We start from the raw sequence: 22,945 nt of genomic DNA on the forward strand, positions 1-22,945 counted from the left end.
ACGTCACTTCCGCCCCGAGTGATGCCTGCCGCGGGAGCACTGGCGTGAGCCCCGGATGTTGCCGTTGCTCGCTGGGCACCCGGCTCGTGGTTGAGTCGCCGCAGGCCGCGGCGGTTGGGGCGGCATGTCGGGCGCGGGGATGGAGAAGCCGCAGCTGATCGCGCACGTGCAGCAGTCGCTGAACTACACCGTGTTCGAGTGCAAATGGGTGCCGTGCAGCGCGCGCCTGCTCTGCCTCGGCAGCGTCCCGCGCGGCACCGGCCTCATCCAGCTCTACGAGCTGCAGAGTGGCCGCCTCAGCCTGCTGCGCGAGGTGAGTGTCGGCAGCCGCCCGGGCGCTGCTCCCCCCTGCCCGCTGGGCTCTGCCGAGGGGGGGTGCCGCTCGCCCCCTGAGCTCTGGTAACCTCTTTACGACCCCCCCCCCCCCCCGCCTCTGAGTCTCTTCTCAGGCCCCTCAGTGTCTCCTCCCTCCCCCGTGAGCTGCTGTCCGCTACAGCGGGTGCCAGGACCCGCAGCACCTGCTCCCTGAGGGTTGGTTGCCATGGTAATGTTGGGGCACGCCGGGCCTGCCCAACCCAGGGTGCTGGGCAGGCGGCCCCTCAGCCGTCTGGCCGGGGTGTAGGGTGGAAGCACAAAACTCTCCCCTTCCTTTGAAAATCTCCCTCCCTCCCCCGATAAAGATGCTGTCAGCACCCCGCTGATGCAGTCTGCAAGAATGGTCTCATTTTTTTCCTCACACACCTTGCAGATGAAAGGAGGAGAGGTCTGGTAAGACAATGTAGTCCTTCCCCCTGCAGTCACCAATAAAGAACAGGAACCCCGGGTATGTGGCTGTCTCATAGACTTTAAGGTCACTTCATATGCTGCCTTCTAATGACACTTTTTGCCTCAAATGACTAGAACCCTGTATGGATACGTAATTCGTACCCGCATAAATAATTTTCGAGTGTAGATACCAGCACATAAAGAATATCCAAAAATGGAAAAATTCATCTAGAACCTTATACATCCATGTGCAGAATTAATGTTTCTGTGCACTGAGGCATGCAAACAATGTGCACCTTCAATAGAAACACACAACCTTCCTGTGGGCTCTCTGCTAGTCAGCTGGGCAGCATTTTAATTTCTCTGGTGTGGCAGGAGCACACTGCTTACAGGGAATACTGTTCTAGTGACAACATTTGTATCCACAAAAATCTGTATCCATGGAGAGCTGCATTCACATCTGTGTATGTGGATATCTTGGGATATAAAGCAGATATCCATGGATTTGCAGGATGCTACAGGTGACCCCAAAGTCATCTGGTAAAACATACGTAGTAATGAATTGCAGTCACCACTTGAGTGGAGAGTGGCATATTTCACACAGGGTACTTCTAAATGGGGATAGGGAAGGAAGGAGAATATTGTCAAGGTAAAACATGTAAACAGTGTTTCAAGCCATCCTTTTCTTTAAAAAGAACATAAATTAAATTAAAAAACAAACTTTAAAACTCAACTTTAAAATGTCTACTTCATTGACTGGTCTTACATGGAATTTCCTAGAAACTCTCCAGCTTCATTTCTCATTCTGATGCTTACATAAGAGCATACATGCCATATGCTGCCTGCACTGTGGGAGGGTGTGAAGGAATGGTTCCACTGAAGCTTTTTAAAATACTTCAGTGTCATTTAAAGATCTCCTTATATTAAAAGATTAATCTGATTTCTTACTGTTCAACTCAGGATGGCCGAACTCTTCTGTCTGTAATGTGTATTTTCCCTGTTTTGAGGCTAAAAATAGTAGGTATGTATTAGAGTAGTATCTTCATGCTGAGATCCAAAGGATTTTACGACCAGGTACCTTGCAATAATGCTGGCAACTAATTTGTTTGTTAAAATCAGCTTAAGAAGTTTTTTTGATTGGGATTAATGTATTATCGAGTACACTGTTCCTAAAAATGATTTTACAAGTCTGTACTGTACTGTATTTGGATTTTAGACTCCGATGTGCTGCCAGAATTTTAACAAGAGCTTATATATTTCTACCTCAGCCATGTCACCACTTCCATACAAGAAAAAAATCCATATCCCTCCTTTATCTCCCAAGTATAATATGCATCCTCCAGTCCAGTATTCCATGACCTTAAGTATTTCTTACTAACTTGCTGAGGTTTCTTTAGCTGGCTCCTCTACCTGGCATCCTTTCTGTTAATCAGTTGTGGGAGTGAGGAGGAAATGCCTTTCCTCCTCAAAATCCATTTCTGTCTGTTACCATCTCACAACTCTGCTGATAGCCAGCCTAAAGATTTTGGGGGCATCACCCAAATTTAATTGCTCCTTGTTAAAAGGGGTAGGATGGCTGGCAATGTTTCATTTAATCTTTTCCATTCATGCACAAATTAATTGCATTAAGGCATGTGCAAATGTGCATCACCAGTAAAAACAACAAACCTAGTTCTTCAAATCAGCTTGGCAGCATTTTAATTTCTCCTGAGAAGCTGGGCATTTGCGTGTCTAATGGGCAACAATGGTAGCTGAGGTTATAAGTTTCAACAGACTCCTGTTGTAGAGGTGGAGCCTAGTTACACTGTTGCCAGCTCCCACATTACTTTGTTGGTGTTTTTTTAGAGCTCTGGCTCCTGGATTGATGTGATTGTGAGACTCCCATCTTTCATTTTAAAACAACAACAGAGTTCCTAGCTTTCCTGGTAGTGGAGAAAAGATTGAAAATGTGACCCTGAACTCTTAAAACCCAGAAAGTAAATAAAAAGAACTTCAGTTTCTTAAAATCTCAAAAGTTTTGGGTCTTATTCTTGATTTTTTGATGTTCTATTTAGTTTTAATCTTCTTGCATCAGTTTATTAGTCAGATTTGGAAATAATATCTTTTGAAGTAAAATTCTCAAAGTTTTGTTAATTTTAAATGAAGGCCAAAATTCTTCTTCATAAGGTCCAGTGTTTGGCCATATAACTTAAGGACTTGCATGAGTCCTCTCCACATTGAGTGGTTGTAGGTATTCAGTCAGTAGCTGCATATGTAATGAATGCATGCAACATCATTGACTGTAGTTGTACAAGTTTTCATCAATTGTAGGTAAGCATCATGGAAGCTTTTTTAGGTGCACAGATTACTGCATGGAGCAGCAGTTTTTTAAATTGAAGTAACCTTTGAGGATTTACTAATCTTCAGAAACAATTATGGCTCAGATGTATTAAGAGAGTTTAGTATCTACAGGAACAATAGTACATAAACTTTCTCAATTTAAAGGGATCTGTAGGGATGCAGCATAGAAGACACATAAACCGTGTTGTTCTAGACTAATAGAAAGAATGTCTTAATTATCTCTTATGTTCATGCTAGCAGATCTGAGACAAGCTAAAATTCCCTCTGCTTTATATTTGCAAATCAATAGAGACAATGGCCCTTGAGTATCATTAGTGAGATGGGTAGAGGGAAGAAGAATTAATGTTTTTTTTAAAGCTCATTACAATCAAATTCACGCTACTTATACAACATTTTAAAATCTTAGAATAAGCTGTGGTATACCTATTTGATTAGCATGTAATAATGAATGTCTTATTGAAAGTTCAATGAAGCCTGCTAGGAGCACAGCTTCCAAGCAGCAGCTTATCCATTGTGTGGTTTTACTGAGATTTTTAATGTGCTGACAAAAAAATGTACCCTTTTTAGATTGAAAAGGCCAAACCTATTAAATGTGGAACATTTGGTGCTACATCTCTACAGCAGAGATATCTAGCTACAGGGGACTTTGGTGGAAACCTTAATATATGGTAAGAATGCTAGCTCCTATTAGGATGCCCCTTACTGCACATGACAAACTTGAACTCAAAGTTCTGCCCTACTGTATTCGCGCTGTGTTATCTTTATTATAGTTGTGCCTCAAGACCCCAATAATGGATCAGATCCCCTTGGGTATGTCTACACTTCAGAGGAAGATCAAAGCTGCTGCTGTCGATCTTCTAGGGTTCAAATTAGTGGTCTAGTTAAGACAATTCGAAAGTGAGAGGGGGTACTCTGGTCAATGCCAAGACCCTGCATTTATGAGGAGTAAGAGAAATCAAAGGGAGAGTGTTCTTCCTTCGACTTCCTGCAGTGGAGACAGTGCCAAAAACTGAGTTACGCTTCTTTGACTTCAGCTACGCAATTAACGTAGTTGAAGTTGCATATCTTAATTCAACTTTGTCCTGTAGTGTACACATACCCCTTGAGTGCCGAAGCACTGCACACATACTCAGACAGAGACTGTCCTGCTTGAAGAGTTTACATCCTGAGTAAAACTGTTGACCAAAATTAAAGCAAAACAATTGTTGATTGGTTGAACTCTTCTGTATCCAGATAACAGAAATGTGTTCCTAGTCCTAAAGATTCCTTGTGTGGAAAAGGGGCTTTGAGGTAAAATAAATAAATAAATAACTTCCATATTTGTTCTGGAAGTACTTAAAATGAGATTTATTTTTAACATTCAATTTACAGTTCAGATTATGAACACTTTTTTCTTAATGCTTTGGATATTGTAACCAATAGCCCAATTCAGATAACATGTTCAGATCAATACAAGTAGGTAAAGTTTGTGAAAGTTTTTACAAATTTTCATAATAGATTTTATTTATCTGATAGTTTAAAAGTATTCCACCAAGAAACTAGTGACACATTCAGTTGCAATTGAAATATTAAGAATGGCATTGTTAGAGACGGAATGTTAGTTTGTTTGGTGACTTTTTAAGCAACAAGAAATTAAGAGAGAAAACAGAAAGTTAGAAGAAAAATAAGACCCTGAGACGATTTCAAATAGGAGATTTGTATTAAAACACAAATTATGGTGTCACAACTTGAAGGACAGCGAGGAGTTTAACATAAAAAAATAAATTAAACAGTGTAGTAGGTATCGTTGAGAGCGTGTTACATGGCTCTTAGTGTTTGTGGACAGATCAAGATCTATACCCGTGGTCCCCAACCCGGTGCCCGCGGGCGCCATGGCGCCCGCCGGGCTCTTTACATGTGCCCGCGGAGCAATCTGGGCTGGCAGATGCCAGCCCTGGGCGCATGGCCGGTCCCGGGTGCGCCGCACGTGCCGGTGCTGACCCTGACCCCCGCCCCCGGGTGTGCCGCGCGTGCCCTGGCCCCGGCCTTGGCCCCGCCCCCGGGGGCGCCGCGCGTGCCCTTGCTGGCTCCGGCGCCGGCCTTGGCCCCACCCCCGGGGGCGCCGTGCATGCCCTTGCCGGCGCCGGCTTTGGCCCCACCCCCGGGGGCGCCGCGCTTGCCCTTGCCGGCTCCAGCGCCGGCCTTGGCCTTGGCCCCGCGGCGCTTACGGGGGGGAGCGCCAGCCCCGGGCGCGCGGCGCTTGCCGGGGGGCGCCGGCCCCGGGCGCGTGGCTATGGGGGGGGCCCCGCCCCCGGGCATGTGGCTGGGGGGGACTGCCCCCGGGCGGGCAAGTGTCCCCGCCCCCTGGCGCCTGGCGGGCGAACGGCCACGCCCCCTGGTGCCCGACAACCTGAAAAGGTTGGGGACCACTGATCTATACGCTCTGTTCTCCGTTAACCTGTTTTGTTGTATTCCAGCTGCTTGGCTTCAACATGCTTTTTTGATAAATAACATTCAGTTATAGATGTAGCATTCTCTCAATGAAATTTCTACTTCACAGAACTTAGCCAGGTTTAGTTGCATACTGACTCCTAATTGAGGGAAATTATTTTTCTTGCTCATTCTGACCAGTAATTTGTGCCAGTCTATCTGAGGTTAGCTGATTTTAAATGATTGACCAATTAAGTCACATAGCTGCCTGGACATATTCATTTGCATGATAAGACTGAATACTCAGATGACTATTAGAGCTCCATACTTTTTTTTTTAAGTTATTAGAGCAATTCTGAACAGCCTCAAAAGTAAATAAAATCATACACATGAATTGGGAGACAGTTTCACCCTTTTCCATTGTAGACCTTTCTAGAAGAAGCCTAATGGTTATAACTTTGCTGTTTTGTTCTCCATGCAAGTTTGAGCCATCATGTTTCATTTGTAGCCCAAGTTTGGAAACAGCAATTCCTCCCTTTTGTACAACAAAATAGAGAACCATGGAACGTGTATACAATATACTGTTGTTTTCTGTATTTTAGGAACTTGGAAGCTCCAGAGATTCCCGTGTACTCTGTGAAAGGTCATAAAGAAATCATAAATAGTATAGATGGAGTAGGTGGCTTAGGAATTGGAGAAGGAGCACCAGAAATTGTGACTGGGAGCCGAGATGGTGAGTTGGCAAACATTAAAGAACTTTAAAATATGCTAAGAAAAACTATTTACAAGATCTGATTAAAGTTTACGGGCCCAGTCTGCATTTACTTTACAGTGGAACTTTAAAAACTAGCCTAATCCTGGTGTGAACTAGTGATGTTAGTGTGTAGCATGTAAAGAATAAAATTGTGAAGCATGTAGAAGAACATAATTTGTTGGACAAAAGTCAACATGGTTTCTGTAAAGGGAAATCCTGTCTTACTAATCTATTAGAGTTCTTTGAAGGGGTTAACAAGCATGCGGATAAGGGGGATCCAGTAGATATAGTATACTTGGATTTTCAGAAAGCCTTTGACAAGGTCCCTCACCAAAGGCTCTTGTGTAAATTACATGGCCATGGAATAAGAGGGACGGTCCTTTCTTGGATTGCGAACTGGTTAAAAGACAGGAAACAAAGGGTAGGAATAAATGGTAAATTTTCAGATTGGAGAGGGGTAACTAGTGGTGTCCCCCAAGGGTCAGTCCTGGGACCAATCCTTTTCAACTTATTCATAAGTGATCTGGAGAAAGGGGTAAGCAGTGAGGTAGTAAAGTTTGCGGATGATACCAAACTGTTTAGAATAGTCAAGACAGAAGCAGACTGTGAGGGACTCCAAGAAGATCTCACCAAACTCAGTGATTGGGCAGCAAAATGGCAAATGAAATTTAATGTGGATAAATGTAAGTAATGCACATTGGGAAAAATAACCCCAACTATATGTACAGTATGATGGGGGCTAATTTGGCTACGACAAATCAGGAAAGAGATCTTGGAGTTATCGTGGACAGTTCTCTGAAAACTTCCACGCAGTGTGCAGCGGCAGTCAAAAAGGCAAATAGGATGCTAGGAATTATTAGGAAAGGGATAGAAAATAAGACACAGAATGTCTTACTGCCCCTGTATAAAGCTATGGTATGCCCACATCTTGAATACTGTGTACAGATGTGGTCTCCTCACCTCAAAAAAGATATTTTGGCCTTGGAAAGGGTTCAGAAAAGGGCAACTAAGATGATTAGGGGTTTGGAACGGGTCCCATATGAGGAGAGGTTAAAGCGACTGGGACTTTTCAGTTTAGAAAAGAGGAGACTGTGGGGGGATATGATAGAGGTCTATAAAATCATGAGTGGTGTGGAGAGGGCCGATAAAGAAAAGTTATTTATTAGTTCCCTAAATAGAAGAACTAGAGGACACCAAATGAAATTAATGGGTAGCAGGTTTAAAACTAATAAAAGAAAGTTCTTCTTCACACAGCGTGTAGTCAACCTGTGGAACTCCTTGCCAGAGGAGGCTGTGAAGGCTAGGACTATAATAGAGTTTAAAGAGAAGCTAGATAATTTCATGGAGGTTAGGTCCATAAAAGGCTATTAGCCAGGGGATAAAATGGTGTCCTTGGCCTCTGTTTGTCAGAGGCTAGAGAGAGATGGCAGGAGACAAATCGCTTGATCATTGTCTTCGGTCCACCCTCTCTGGGGCACCTGGTGTTGGCCACTGTCGGTAGACAGGATACTGGGCTTGAAGGACCTTTGGTCTGACCCAGTACGGCCGTTCTTATGTTCTTATGTAGCAGTTAACACAATTAACTGATAAGCCTGGACTCATCAGTTAATCCTAATGGTTGCATGCACACCCTCCTTCTTGCTGCTTCTGTATCAGAGGCAGAAAGGGTGGAGGGAGGCAGGAGCCAATGCCCATGAGGAGCCAGCTTTTAGGCTGCTGCCACTGATAGGCAACTGTGGGGGGCGAAGGGGTTACCAGGCAGGAGCTGGTACACGTGAGCAGCCAGCTTTCATGTACTGGCTCCTGCCCAGCTGCCTGCCCTGTCTCCTGCACTGCTGCCTCTATTAGAGGTAGTAGGGGCTAGTGGAAGGCTCCCCATGAGCACTAGTTCCACCTCCCCCCCCCTCAATGCTGCCTCTGATGGGGGTATGGGAGGAGCAGGCAGCTTTGTGGGGGCTGGGATACATGGGGTGCCAGCTTAAGAGCCCAGGCTCATTGGTTAACCGTGTACATGGTTACACTTTCACATCCCTGTGTTATAGACCCTCCTATCTGAGACTTCCTTTGCTCAGCATGAGTCATACCCAGAGGACTTACTTTTGCTTGGCTTGTCCTTGTCCCAGAATGCCAATACTTAAAGCTTCTAAATCTTGAAGCAAGGCTGGCTGACTCAGTCACAACTGCCCTTAAAAGGGATAGATGACTTGTTACACATTGTCATGCCTTTTTGTGTCTATGAATAAGGTGCAATGGTTTAAAACCATTTGCAGCTTTTCTTAAGCAGCTGTAACGGAAGCTGCTTCTACAGGTGACTCCTGTGACTGCTGCTGTTAGCCCTCTGTCATATTGAAAATTGCCCAATGAACTATTTTTTTTGGAAACAGTTATGGTTTTAGAAATCAATGCAATTAAATATGGGGGGGAGGGCAGTTTAGATTTGAGTGCTAGTGGGAAAGCTGGTTTGCTACTTAAAGTTTTGTGACTGATGAAGTTTTGTGATTGCTCCAATCCATTACCACACCTTGACAGTTATTTTTCTTAGCCTACTGACTTTGACAATGCCAAGACTGGTTTCTTCAACTGTGTGAACCCCTGGCTGATATCTGATATGGTTACGAGTATATTGCAACTAGATCTATGTATGCCGCTTGTTCTATTTTGAGTCTGACATGGAATAAAGTTTTCACAGTTCATTTAGAGGCTGTAAGCAAAAAGATAGACATCATAACAGAGGGTGGGAAGGAAAGAACATGAAATAAGATAAATACAAACTATATGACAACTGAGCTGTGGAAACTGTACCATTTCCGTAGAGTGATGATAGGGTTAGAAAAAAGGAAGACCGCTATAGCAAACTGGATAGATTGTGTATCAGTGAACTTTAAAACAAAACTGTACACAATTTCAACTATGGAATGGGATGATTCACATTGTTAAAATATTGAAACAAGCCCTTTTCCTCATTGCTGATCTTTTGTGTCTTTCTAAAATGCAATCTGGTGTGTTAGAGATCAAAGTCATACAAATGTTTGGAATGTGTTCCTTAAAGTAAGTTGTAGAGTCTGGGTTTGGACTGGGAGAATGCATACAACATGCGACTCTATCAGTAATCTAACATCAAGTATAATTATTACAGGAACTGTGAAGGTGTGGGACCCAAGACAAAAAGATACACCTGTTGCTAATATGGAACCAATACAAGGAGAGAGCAAGAGAGACTGCTGGACAGTAGCATTTGGTAAATTGATAAGAATTTCAGTCTGTAACGCAAACAACAAAGTATCTATCTATCTAGTCTGTCACTGTAAGTGTGGGGGGGATGGGGGAGAATAATCAAGATAATAAAAACAAATAATGACTATTTCTGTTAAACACTGAAGGAGGAAATGTGGTAAAAAGTACAGAAAGCAGTCTGAACTTTAAGTCCTGCTATTTTTGCGTTGCCTTTAGATTAGGGAAATGGCCAATTACTGCTTTTCTTTCCTCTCAGATGGCTCTTTGTTTTCACCTATTGGGGGGGGGGGGGGGAAGAGGGGGCAAATGGCAAACTGGGATTTACACTGAAGGTATTTATGCATCTTTCCCTTTAGTTGTGTAATTCGTTCAGAAATAATTGTATACCTGTCTTTTTCTGATGTGAATAATCTTTACATGTGCAAGTAGTCCTGTTGATTTCCGTGGGATAACATGCATGAGTAAAGATTGTATTAGTACCTCATACAGTAATTACATTTGGTATAGAGCTTACCATAGCAGATGCTGCTTTTCACTGCTCTGATGTTTGTTAACTTTTGCTTACTAGGTTTTGCAAAACCTATTAACAACAAAGCTACCTTTCTCACAACCACTGAAGATAAGTCTTGCAACGTAAACTAAAAGCAATCAGGTTTGGACTTAGTTTACAGAAAGATGTAAGACTATTCCACAGATAGTGGCCTCCTGCAATAATGATCTTACTGCTGACTCTGTAAAGGTTAATCCCAATAATTCTAGCTGCATTGTCCAGAAAGAATTTAGCTGATTCAGTGGGCTGACAGCCAGTCACTGATGTAGCACAGTTCCAATTTAAGTGCCTTAAATATTAAAAGCAGAGTCTTAAACTTAGAGCTAATGGAGTAATGGTCCCTCTAATGTTTTCTGTCCATGTACAGAATACATTTGTATGTGCACATGTTCAACAGTAGTAGAAACAAAAACCTATCTGTGGGCACTTTCAAATGCCACCCAGCTGATTAGAAATGTCTATTGAATGACCACACAATTTACGGGGAACACTGGGACAGCTATCCACCTATGTTTTTGGCGTTTTTTTCTTGCTAAAGAGACTAGTTGCTGTGTTCTGTACAAGCTGATATTTTTGGGTTTCTCCATCATTGGCCACAGATTTAATGGATTAAGTTGATCAGCCTGATGATAAATGCTTGAATTACTGCCACTAAATAGTAAAAGCTGTAGTTTCCTGGTAAGATAGTAGAAGGTATTACTTATTACTGTTGCTATTAGGGATGTAAAATCCTGTTTAATCAGTTAACCTGTTAAACATTATGTTTAACCATTTAAATGGGCATTGGCGGGGGGGGGGGGCGAGACTGGGCTGGAGCACCCCACACACATGTCGCAGTGGGTCCGGCTGGACTGGAGTGCCTCTACAGAGTGGTGGGCTGCTGCTCTGGCCAGGTCGGGCCAGGCTCACAGTACCACAGCAGGCACTCCGCCCATATTGGGTTGCTGGTTAACCAATAAGCATCACCTAGTAAGGGTGATGCTTACCAGTTAACTGGCCAACAACTGACATCCCTAGTTGCTATTGAAGTAATCAGAATTAATGATTAATCCACTAAGATCTTGTCTACACTTACAGTACTGCTGTGCCTCTGTGAAAACACTACCTATGCCAATGACAGAACTGCTCCTAGTGGTGTAGGTACTGTACTTCACCTTCCTAAAACTTAGTAGCTGTGTTACAGGGAGACTCCCTTCTATCAATGCATAGCTGTTTACATGGGCGATTAGGTTGAAGTAACTACAACACTCAGGGGGGTGGATTTTTCCACAGTCCTGAATAATATACTTACACCAACATAAGCTTATAGGCTATGTCTAGACTAGCATGATTTTCCGTAAATGCTTTTAACAGAAAACTTTTCCGTTAAAAGCATTTTCGGAAAAGAGCGTCTAGATTGGCACGGACGCTTTTCCGCAAAAGCACTTTTTGCGGAAAAGCGTACCTGCCAATCTAGACGCGCTTTTGCACAAAAAAGCCCCGATTGCCATTTTCGCGATTGGGGCTTTTTTGTGCAAAACAAATCTGAGCTGTCTACACTGGCCCTTTTGCACAAAAGCTTTGCGCAAAAGGACTTTTGCCCAAACAGGAGCAGCATAGTATTTCCGCAAGAAGCACTGATTTCAGACAGTAGGAAGTCAGTGTTCTTGTGGAAATTCAAGTGGCCAGTGTAGACAGCTGGTAAGTTTTTGCAGAAAAACTTGCCAGTTTAGACACAGCCATAGTGTAAATCAAGACTAAGAACCAGTGACTGTGTACTGCCTTGACAAATGATGTGCAGAGCTTTCTCTAGCTTCTCATTATTTTCTTTTCCCTTCAGCATTGCTTAAATCTTGCCTGAGTTCAGTCTGAGCCATCTGCTCTTTGCTTGACTATGAATTTCTTTCAGACAATGATGCAGATTATGTCAGCGGAAAAGGATTTACAGAGCTTGGTGTCATCAATATTTTTGGCAACAGCTCCCATATATCTCATATCCTTTCTAAGAATTTTTCTGCAGATACTGAAGATGAGGAAGACAGTTTTCATCACTGTGGAATTCCATATATGAGGGCTTCTTGGGTACATCTACACTACATGGTTGATCTTCCAGGATTTGATTTAGTGGGCATAGTACAGACCCGCTAGATTGAATTCATTTGTGCCATTTGTTCTTATCAAGCTCCTGCTGTGTGGATGGTAATTTAAGATATGTTGACTCCAGCTACATAATTTATATAGTTGGAATTTCATATCTTTCTTTGACTTTCCCACGTAGTGTAGACCAGGCTATAGAGATGAGCAGCTTTGTCATTATTTACTGGGTACTGTTTGAGAGAAATGATTCATAATAGTGTTGCACCATCCCCTACAGATAGGTCTTGTAAGCAAATCATCAGTGCTCTGTGATGGAATGTGTTGAAGACTGTGGAGAGAAGGTCTGCTACAGCTGTCTCTGTGCCAAACTGCACTGCAAAGCCTGTGAATGGTTCGGAGTATAATCAGATGCTAAGTTCCCTCTAAGCTTCACAGCCATGCAACAGGCTGTAAAAGACCATGTAGCAGGGGCCTGGAGCAAAGAGAGGTAGGGGTGGCCAAGAACTGGGGAGGGGAGCAAGTTGGGGTATACAAGGCTGCTGTGGGCCTTTTCCCCCTCCCCTGGAGCCTTCCCTTTGTCCCACCCCAGAGCTCTTATCCACAGCTAGAGTCCTCATCTACCTACACTCCTCACTCTGAGTCCCCTCCCACACTTCAAACCCCTCAACCTCACCGCTTTAATTTCTTTATGTGCACCAATAAAGAGGTGATTTATCACACATCACCTCCATATTGGATCACATATTGGTGTTGAGGAATAATGGCAACATGGTTTCTGTAAAGGGAAATCATGCCTTACTAATCTGCTAGAGTTCTTTGAGAGGCTCGACAAATATGTGGACAAGGGGGAATCCATTGGATATAGTATACTTAGATTTTCAGAAAGCCTTTGGCAAGGTTCCTCACCAAAGACTCTTCAGTAAAGTAAGTTGTCATGGGATAAAAGGGAAGGTCCTATCACGGATTGATAACTGGTTAAAAAACAGGAAACAAAGAGTAGGAATAAATGGTCAGTTTTCAGAATGGGGAGAGGTAACTAGTGGTGTCTCCCAGGGGTCCATACCGCAACCAGTCCTATTAGACATATTTAGAAATGATCTGTAGAAAGGGGAAGATAGTAAGGTGGCAACATTTGCAGATGATACTAAACTGCTAAAGATAGTTAAGAACAAAGCAGACTGAAGAGTTTCAAAAGGATCTCACAAAAACTAGGTGATTGGACAACTAAATGGCAAATGAATTTTAATGTTGATAAATGCAAAGTATTGCACATTGGAGAAAATAATCCCAGTTTTACATACAAAATGATGGGGACTAATTTAGCTATAGCCACTTGAGAGAGATCTTGAAGTCATTGTGGATAGTCCTCTGAAAACATCCACTCAATGTGCAGCAGCAGTCAAAAAAGCAAACAGAATTTTAGGAATCATTTAAAAAGGGATAGAGAATAAATCAGATAATATCTTATTGCCTCTATATAAAGCCATGGCATGCCTGCATCATGAATACTGTGTACAGATGTGGTAGCCTCATCTCAAAAAAGATATATTGGCATTGGAAAAAGTTCAGAAAAGGCAACAAAAATGATTAGGGATTTGGAACTGGTGCTATATGAGGAACGATTAAAAAGACTGGGACTTTTCAGCTTAGAAAAGAGGAGATGAAGGAGAGGGTATGATAGAGGTCTATAAAATCATGATTGGTGTGGAGAAAATGAATAAGGAAAAGTTATTTACTTCTCATAACACAAGAACAAGTGAAATTGATAGGTAGCAGGTTTAAAACAAACAAAAGGAATTGTATCGTCACACACTGTACAATCAACTTGTGGAACTCGTTGTCAGAGGCTGTTGTGTAGACCGGGACTTTTAACAGGGTTAAAAAAAGAACTAGATGAATTCATGCAGGTTAGGTTCATCAATACTTATTAGCCAGGATGGGTAGGAATGGTGTCCCCAGCCTCTGTTTGTCAGACTGGAAATAGATGACAGGAGAGGGATTACTTGATCATTACCTGTTCTGTTCACTTCCTCTGGGGCATCTGGCATTGGTCAGTGTTGGAAGACAGGGTACAGGACTGGATGGACCTATGTCTAACCCAGTACGGCCGTTCTTATGCACATAAGATTCATTCCACACGTGATTGGGAAAAATTAGAGGGAACGCTGGTCAGATGTCACTTGCTTTTTGGATTACTTATATGAGTAGGAATATCCAGATCAGTCATATCATCTGCTGTTCAGAGAATACTACATTTTTAAATTGTGTGAATTAAATCAATTAGAATATTTTCTGGAAAAAAGGAGCAGAGGGAAATTGTCTATAGTTTTTCAGGCACAAACATTTATTTGAATTGATATGCAGAGGTTGGTTATTAGACCCAAGAACATTAATTGAAAAACAGATGCAACCATCTCTAGGGGGATACATACTTGTATGAGGTAGTGTATGCAATTTAGGCATGAATCGGCGGGATGATCAGTTTGATACTTTATTTTGAAGGCTAGAATGAAGTATTTTGAAGACTACTTGAAAATCAGATCCTTCAGCTAACACACTAATTAGAAACGTTCTGTTTACTTTTTGTCTAACATAAATACAGTTTTAAACTGCAGATTTTAATTCATGACTAATTTTACACTGTGACGGGGATAATTTTGACAATCTAAATAGTTCTCTTTATTTCTAGGCAATGCCTACAATCAAGAGGAGCGTGTTGTGTGTGCTGGCTATGATAATGGTGACATTAAATTATTTGATTTAAAAAACATGTCATTGAGATGGGAGACCAACATTAAGAATGGGGTAATGTGTCATAAAAACGTATTTTAATTTTAATTTGTTTGTAATATGGACAAATTAAAGGGTCACTTTATTTGAAACCTATTCAGATTCTTACTAAGATTAAATCTGTGGAAGATTTTATCTCCACTGGGCCAACAAATCCTAATTTATGGGTTCTTAGGTTGGAGATCATTCTTTTCTTCATGGCTAGGTGAATGTGGTCCTGATACTTAATTCTTTTGTAACTTTGGACATGTTTACACAGCAGGGCTAAGCTCAAAATAAGCTATGCAACTTTAGCTATATTTATTGTATAGCTAAAGTTGAAATAGCTTATTTCGACTTTTGGTTCTGTCTACACAGCAGTTATTTCCAAATAGAGCACTCTTCCCTTCACTTCCCTTACTCCTCATACAATGAGGATTACAGGAGTCTGAGTAAGAAGCCCGTTATTTTGAATTTATTATAACAGGCTTGCTGTGTAGATGCGCACTGCGTTATTTCGAAGTAACTGATGATTATTTAAGAACAGTTTAGACAAACACTTATCAGAGATGGTCTAAATGGTGCTTGGTCCTGCCAAAAGTGCTGGGGACTGAACTGGATAACCTCTCAAGGGTCCTTCCAGTTTCTAGGATTCTGTGAATATATTCAGGTATGACGGGGTTCAGGTTTTTTAGATGATCTTGTTGAATCTGGTTATGTCTAAAGTCAGTTGCATTCTTATTACTATTGTAAATGTAACTAGAGATTATGATGGGCTCATATTTTGCAAATCTAAAATAAATGCTTCTTCAGTGATAAACTGAATTTCAAAGTGAATGTATGTGTGTTATTTCCAGGTTTGCAGTGTGGAGTTTGACAGGAAAGATATAAATATGAATAAGTTAGTGGCCACGTCACTCGAAGGAAAGTTTCATGTTTTTGATATGAGAACTCAGCATCCAACCAAAGGTTTTGCTTCGATTTCAGAGAAGGTATGGTATAAGGGAAGGCTGTTGTTGTTAAGAGCGAAATTTCATATTTACTCTTCAAAGGTGTTCTAGCAGCTTTGTAAGTTTAAAATTATTACATAGGAGATGTGAAGATAAGCAGATTGAATGTTCATTGGCAGTGATGAGCACCCCATCATCCAACTGATGTCAGTGGGATTTGTGATGGTCAGTACCTGTTACCCTCTGACTTGAACTTCAGAAAGTATTAATTGACCATATGAAAGGTAACATACATCACTTCAAGATGTGGAGAGGGGGGCAGGCTGTCTGATCTGTATGCTGCTGTGTGGGAGACTCAGGCTCAACTTCTGCTCTTGATCTACTCACTGAAAAGAAGGGAGTGCTGTCATTCAGGAAAGTTTAATTCTGAACATTTATGGGCAGGGTTTTTTTGGGTTGAGTTGGCTAGGAGGATGTTCACTGCAATATGAGACATTGAGAAGGATGTAAAAGCAGACTCATGAATATGTGGAGGATGTCCACTGCTTGGAGGCTAGAGGGACACAAGTCAATTTTGAGATCTCTCTAAATATGATAATGTAGCCTAGAACACCATTCGTTAGTTATTAGTAGGGCCCTACCAAATTTATGGTCCATTTTGTCAATTTTACAGTCATAAGATTTTGAAAATTGTAAATTTTATTAAGCAGCTATTTAAATCTGAAATTGCACGGTGTTGTAATTGTAGGGATTCTCCAAAAAGGAGTTGCAGGTCACAAGGTTATTGTAGGAGGGTTTGCATTACTGCTACCCTTACTTCTCCATGGTTGCTGGAGAGAGTGCTACCTTCAAACATGGGCAGTTGAAGAGCAGAGGCTGCTTGAAAGCAGTGCTCCAGCTAACAGCCACTACTTTCCAATTGCCCAGGTCCAAAGGCAGAGCCATCACCAGCAGCAGCACAGAAGTAAGGATGGTGTGGTTGCCACACTTCTCTGCTGCTGCCGGTAGGGCTCTGCCTTGAGAACTGATTGACTGGCCAACCAGTCACAATTTCCCAGTCTCCTAGCTCTGAAGGCAGGGCAGAAGTAAGGGCAGCAACCAGTGTTCCCTCTAAGTGGCATAGCAGCACAGTTTCACAGGTGATTTATCAGCCCCACCCAGTAAGTCAGCTCCCTGCATGGAGCCCTGAGCCTCTGACTGGACAGGGCTAATTATACAGCTGATTATACAGCTTAGAGGAAACACTGGTGGCAACCCCCACAAAAAAACCTTATAAACACCCCTTTCCACACAACTCCCTTTTGGGACAGGATCCCACTGGTCTCCCATGTGAAATCTGTATAGGGTAAAAACTAGGGATGTCAACATGTAGCTGACTACACGATTAACCAATAAGCCTGGGTTTATCAGTTAATCCTATTGACTACATGCACTCTCTCTCCCCCTCCCTCCCTCCACCCCCATGTTGCCTCTGTATCATAGACAGCGAGCAGGAGAGACGGGAGCCAATATGTGCAGGATGCCGGCTCTCATGGAGCCACCTGACACCCCTCCGCCCCGACTCCCACAAAGGCAGCAGCATGCGAGAGGGGGAGAGCTGGCATGCGCAGGGGCAGTCTTGAGGCAGTAGGGGGGCCTGGCAGCCCTGCCCACACCCCTATGCTGCTGTCTCTGACATGGGAAGCTGGCTTTCAAGCCACCTCCCCACACTGCTTTAAGCAAAAGGTCAATGTCATCTATTATTTGCTTCTTTCTGACATTATTGAAGCTTGCAGTAAATAAAATATACTAATGAGTGTGTTAGGTTGGCCATTTAATACCTAAAAATATTAACTTAGTTAATGTTCATGGCAATCAAGACATGAAAATGAAAATTGTATTATAATTTGTGTAATGTTAAACAATTCTTTTTGGGATATATGCAAAAACTTGCTCCTTAGTGAACATATATAATGTCCGAAGCTTTTTTTGGTTTGTTCTGCATACTTTGGTTTGGTTTCTACATGTCCTGCTTACATTATTTACCCATTCTTTCTTGGCTTTTTATAAAACAATCCATAGCAAATTCTGGTAATTGTTGAAAAGAGTTCTAGGATGGCATTAATAATTATCTTTATAATTGAGTATGGAAATTCAGTAGTTACATGATTATTGTTTTTGATTATGGCCTCGTGAGTATGTATGCCTATGCTTAATTTTACTCACATGACTAGTCATACTGAAGGTGAATACTCCTGCAAAGGCAACTACTAACATGATTAATATCTTACTTATAAGACTAATCTGTAACTAATTTTGTCTGACTCTGGTGTTTATTAGGCTTACAAATCCACCATGTGGCAAGTTCGGCACCTGCCACAGAACAGGGATATCTTTATGACTACTGGAGGAGCTGGGAGCCTTCATCTCTGGAAATAGTAAGTGTTCACTATCTGCTGTAAATTAGGTTTAAAAAGTTACAAAACTACCATGTATTCTAAAAAAATCTTCCTGGAAAAGGTGTATTTAAATTCATTAAGTTACAAACCATTCAAATCACAGTAGGTCTTTATAATAAAGCCTGAAAAAGTCCCTTCTGTAATTTGATTGGCATTGTGAGTTTACAACAAGGATGAATTTGATCCTTGATCTTTAGCATCGTGTAATCAAGATCTAAATTATGTTGTCTGTTAATGACAAGTAAAATTGAATAATAGATTTCTTAAAGGTGTTGTTGTAATGAAGGGCATTAAAGAGCAGGTATTTGGCTAATCATGTAGTCAATACAGTTTGTACAAACTATTATCAACTACATGATTAGTCAATAAGAGGAGGTAATCTGCAGAGCCGCAACGGGGGTAGCCCCAGGACCTTTGTGGCTCTGCCTTTTAAATGTAGTAAGAGCCACCTGACTTTTCTACATATAAAAGGCAGAACTGCAGTGGGGGTAGGTCCAGGACCTGGTGCAAGCTGGGACTGAACAGTTCTGGCTCGTACTGGGTCCCAGACTGCTGTGGATCTGCCTCCCATGCTCTCCTCCCTCCACCCCCCCACACAGAGATGGTGCTGGAAGGAACCAGCTTTTAAGCCAGCCCCCTCCAGCTCCTGCTCCGTTTCTCCCTAGGCCCCCTTTGCTGCCTCTGATATAGAGGCTGCAAAGGGGAGAGAGTGTGAGTAGTCAACTCGACTACTTTTTTACATTACTAGTGGTAGTGGATATTGCTGAGAAGTATATAAAAAGGCTTTGGACTGAAATAATTTAATACTTAGCATTTTATGTATAAAAGAAACACTGTGCAAATGTAAGTTAATTGTCATAGCAACTCCATGAGGTAGATTAATATTATCCTTATCATTTTTTGTGGAAATCTCATGCACACAAGTCACTTACCCAAAGCTAAAACCTAAGTAACTAGCAAGTATGAGAGAGCTTGATAGAATTTGGGTTCTCCTGTCTCACCACTTGATGTTCAGTCCATTGAACCATGATGCTTTTCACATTTGAGATGTAATCCTGAAAGTCAAAGGGAGTTCATTAGGGAGCCCCAGTCAGTTCCTCTGTGCAGAATGATCTGGATGCAGAGGACAGTACTTAGAGTGTATATTCCCTTCATGGCACAGAGCACCACTCTATTAATGCTTTGCATAGTAGCATGGAACGGGGAGAGCCAATGGATCCTTCAATTTCATCCCCTGGCCATCTTCTCTTATTCCTGTACTTACTCTGTAAGCACAAATGGCGCCTACCTCAGATAGAGTGGCTCCATAGCTTGGAAGTGAGAGATGCCTGGTTTGGTTATTGGGGCTTGGATGTTGTGATCTGAATTGATTCCTTAACACAGGGTTAAAATGGTGTGGATGGCCTTGTATGGATTCCATAAACAGTGGTGAATTTCATCATGTAGATTTTATCCCCTTTTTATTTAAATTGAATTGGATTAAAATTCTGATTTAGCACTGATATTTTCAGTGTCTTTAGGGAATGGGAGTCACCTTCTAATTCAGGGATGGGCAATAATTTTTTGCCAGGGGCCACTTCAGAAATTTTTGAAGTGGCCCTGGGCCTGCTTTCCCTGCTTCCCCACCGCTTCCTCACCCACAGACCATGATTGCCCACCGACAGCCTTTGCCCCCCCCCCCCCCCCCCGACCCAAGAGGTTCCCTCTGGGCATCTATGCCCCTAGCAGCCTGATCAACCCGCTTGGTGGGCAACATCTGGCCTGCAGAGGCCCTTTTGCCCACCTCTGTTCTAATAGGATTTGTGAAAAAAGTGTGTGCGTGTGCGTGTGGTATTTCATGTAGTGTTTATCTATGATACATATTTTAAAACCAGGCTTGTTTGATGCTTATTTCTTTCTTATTGGCAGTGAGTACCCTGCTCAGCGCTCAAAGAAGGATTCTGAAGGAGTTGAGATGGGGGTGGCAGGTTCAGTCACTCTCTTACAGAATGTAACTTTGTCAACACAGCCCATTTCCAGCCTTGATTGGAGCCCTGACAAAAGGGGTCTGTGTGTCTGCAGTGCCTTTGACCAGACTGTGAGGGTATTGATCGTTACCAAGCTCAACAAAGTTTGACCAAAAAAACCTGATTTTCAGGGTGAAAGCAACATAATCTGAGGTGTGTGTATAGAAGAGAAAGACTTTCTTTATAACTTGAATGTCTCCTTTTAACACAGCTGGTTTTTAAAGAATTAAATAACAGATCTTTCTATTGAAAGTTCAGATTAAGTTACAGATGTTTGACTATGTAGTATGCTGCTGTTGGAAAAAATTGCCTACACATAACTTTTTAACCTAATGTAAATTTAAAATAAAATATGCCTTCTGTCTAATGCGTTTAAAATAACTTCTGAACTTGCCAGTATTTTAAACTATCTTCACAATGTAATTGCTTTTTTCTTCAGCAACACAAATCAGTTTATTCTTGTTAAATTGTTTGCTTTGTATGTTTATCATATAGTTGTCCATATTTAGTTATTAGGGACACTATCCTATGATCCATTCTAGAAAATACCGTACATTTAAATATAGGGACAGTCAATTTCTCTGAGCCTACTTGACCATATTTGGCAAAGTATGTTTGTTAAAAGTGACTCAGATTACTTCAATACATGTAAACCTTATTTAAAAACTGTGAGGAATAGTTAGATTTCAAACACATTTAATGAATGACCCTTTTCATAGAATTGGTATTCTAATTAAGATGTTTGGCAAAATGAGCAATTTTTGTTAAGAATCATTTTATGTTCTTTTGTTCATTTTTAATCAGTCTGTTATACAATATTCTACAATAAATATGTGCAGTGGGTTATTGTAATGTGAAGTGTATTACCCAGGAAACAGATGTGGGGGAGGAATACATTTCATTAGGTTTGCAAAAAAGGAAACAGTTTGTACCAAAGAAGCTGGTTTTGCTATAGTCTGATGAATTTTTGCCTTGTTTCTTCATTTTTGTTTCTACCTTGAAAAGCTTTAAATTAACCATAGTATTGATGAAATTGGTTTTTAAAAAAGAAAGGGCGATCATCAAATAGAAATCTAGTCAGAATCCAAAAAAATTAAGTAGTTTCATTTACTGTAGTCTGCCAATTTTTCCTTATTTTTAAAACATTTTCTCACTCTTGTAGTTGCGTGAAAAATCTGCACAAAACACTGGATGAAACTGACTATACAAGGGAGACAGTGAAACATGCATTTAGATACACAATGCAGGCAAACTCAAAGTGAAAAAGATGGGGATAAGACAAATATTAGGTGTATATGTATAATTTTTTAGATGTTATTAATTACATTAAGAACAACACTTTCACGGAAGTGGGAAGTATAGTTGGTGTCAATTTTAATCTAAACTTAAAAAAGATATTTTGTCAGTGAACTGCTCCATATCTTCCCATTACAGGTTGAACCTCCCTAGGCCAGCACTGTGTTCTGGCAACATCTGTGGTCCAGTATGATTTTAGTTAGCTGGATGTCCATTTATTGTAGGTATTGCCAAGTTTCCCATGGTCCCATAAAATTTGTTTACAGCCAACAGTCCTGATTCTCAGATTCTATGCTGTTATTTAGCTCTCATTTATCTCTAAATGTCTTCTAAGAGCCCAGTAAGCAGTGGAAGTTTTTGGTAATCTAGATGATCTTGACTTCCTGTGGTTGGTCAAATTGTCTGGTTTAACACCTGTTAGGTCCTGAGCATGTTTGACTAAAGAGGTTCAACATGCTCCTGAAAATATGCAGCTGTAATAAATTTGAGCCACTTGTGATTCCATGTAAGTTTTCACTTCTAGTGGAACACAATGGTTATAGCATACTACAGAAGATGGAGCTGTGTTCATGTAAATTCTCTTGTAAAATATAAGATTTCAGTTTACTGTAAAATGAAATGGTCTGGTGACATTTACATTTGCAAATTGGCCATAAAAGTTATAGGCAGAGCTGGTGTTGACATTTATAATTAAGGTTGCCCAACACTTTCCATGATAAGTCTCTATTTTAATTTGCTTTTATGTTTGCCAAACTTAAAGCATTTGGTCTGTCATTTTCCATGTTGACTGTTTGGTTTTAATTGAAGCTTTCCGAAAATAAATTGATGCATTCAGCTGTTTCTTAAAAAGAGATTAGAGGGAGGAAAAAAAATCTTACTGCTCTTCTGCTGAGATGCTCCAGGACCTCTTTGGTTTAGAGCTGGGATTTAAACTTTGACAAGGAGTTGCAGTGGTGTCAGGTACATCCCTTTTGCTATGCTGATAAGACTTTCCCTGTATTTGCATCTTTCCCTATGTGACTGCTTCTTTCTCCTCTTCCATGATGCTTAGATGTCAAGAGGGGGGCATTAAGAACACAGGAGAGCCAGTCTCCCTGCTCTCTATTCCTGTGCTTGGTGCCAGAACAGCCCCTCCCTGTGTAATCTTAATTAAGTCCCCTTACATATATGCTTAATGAAACTGTGTTTAATTACATGATCAGATTATATTATTTCCACAGGAAATAGTGCATGGGATGGATGGTGCTTTGGAAATGCCCCAGTGGGTCTCTGTCACTTTCTTCTTGCACCATCCAGCCCTAAGGTGAATCTCAGAGATAGTCCCCTGACCATAGCAGGATGGAAGAGGAGCATTCATG

At 41.5% G+C, this 22,945-nt stretch overlaps 1 protein-coding gene across 1 annotated transcript; it reads left to right on the forward strand.

Moving 5' to 3' along the window:
* On the forward strand, nt 1-21,134 carry DNAAF10 (dynein axonemal assembly factor 10). Its single transcript, XM_075925563.1, has 8 exons — nt 1-313; nt 3,673-3,773; nt 6,117-6,247; nt 9,405-9,506; nt 14,818-14,933; nt 15,755-15,889; nt 18,167-18,264; nt 20,194-21,134. Exons 1-8 carry the CDS (start codon nt 125-127, stop codon nt 20,399-20,401), a joined length of 1,080 nt encoding a protein of 359 aa, XP_075781678.1. The 5' UTR covers nt 1-124; the 3' UTR covers nt 20,402-21,134.
* Nucleotides 21,135-22,945: the final 1,811 nt, after the last annotated feature.

The sequence above is a fragment of the Pelodiscus sinensis genome, chromosome 3 (assembly GCF_049634645.1).
Source record: "Pelodiscus sinensis isolate JC-2024 chromosome 3, ASM4963464v1, whole genome shotgun sequence".
NCBI lineage: Eukaryota > Metazoa > Chordata > Testudines > Trionychidae > Pelodiscus > Pelodiscus sinensis.

Bases quoted from the DNA above. Each gene is read 5' to 3' on its own strand.
- DNAAF10 (XM_075925563.1), top strand. From the start codon at position 125: ATGTCGGGCGCGGGGATGGAGAAGCCGCAGCTGATCGCGCACGTGCAG. The intron at 14,934-15,754 runs GTAATGTGTCAT...TGTTATTTCCAG, and splicing joins AGACCAACATTAAGAATGGG to GTTTGCAGTGTGGAGTTTGA. The intron at 18,265-20,193 runs GTAAGTGTTCAC...TCTTATTGGCAG, and splicing joins AGCCTTCATCTCTGGAAATA to TGAGTACCCTGCTCAGCGCT.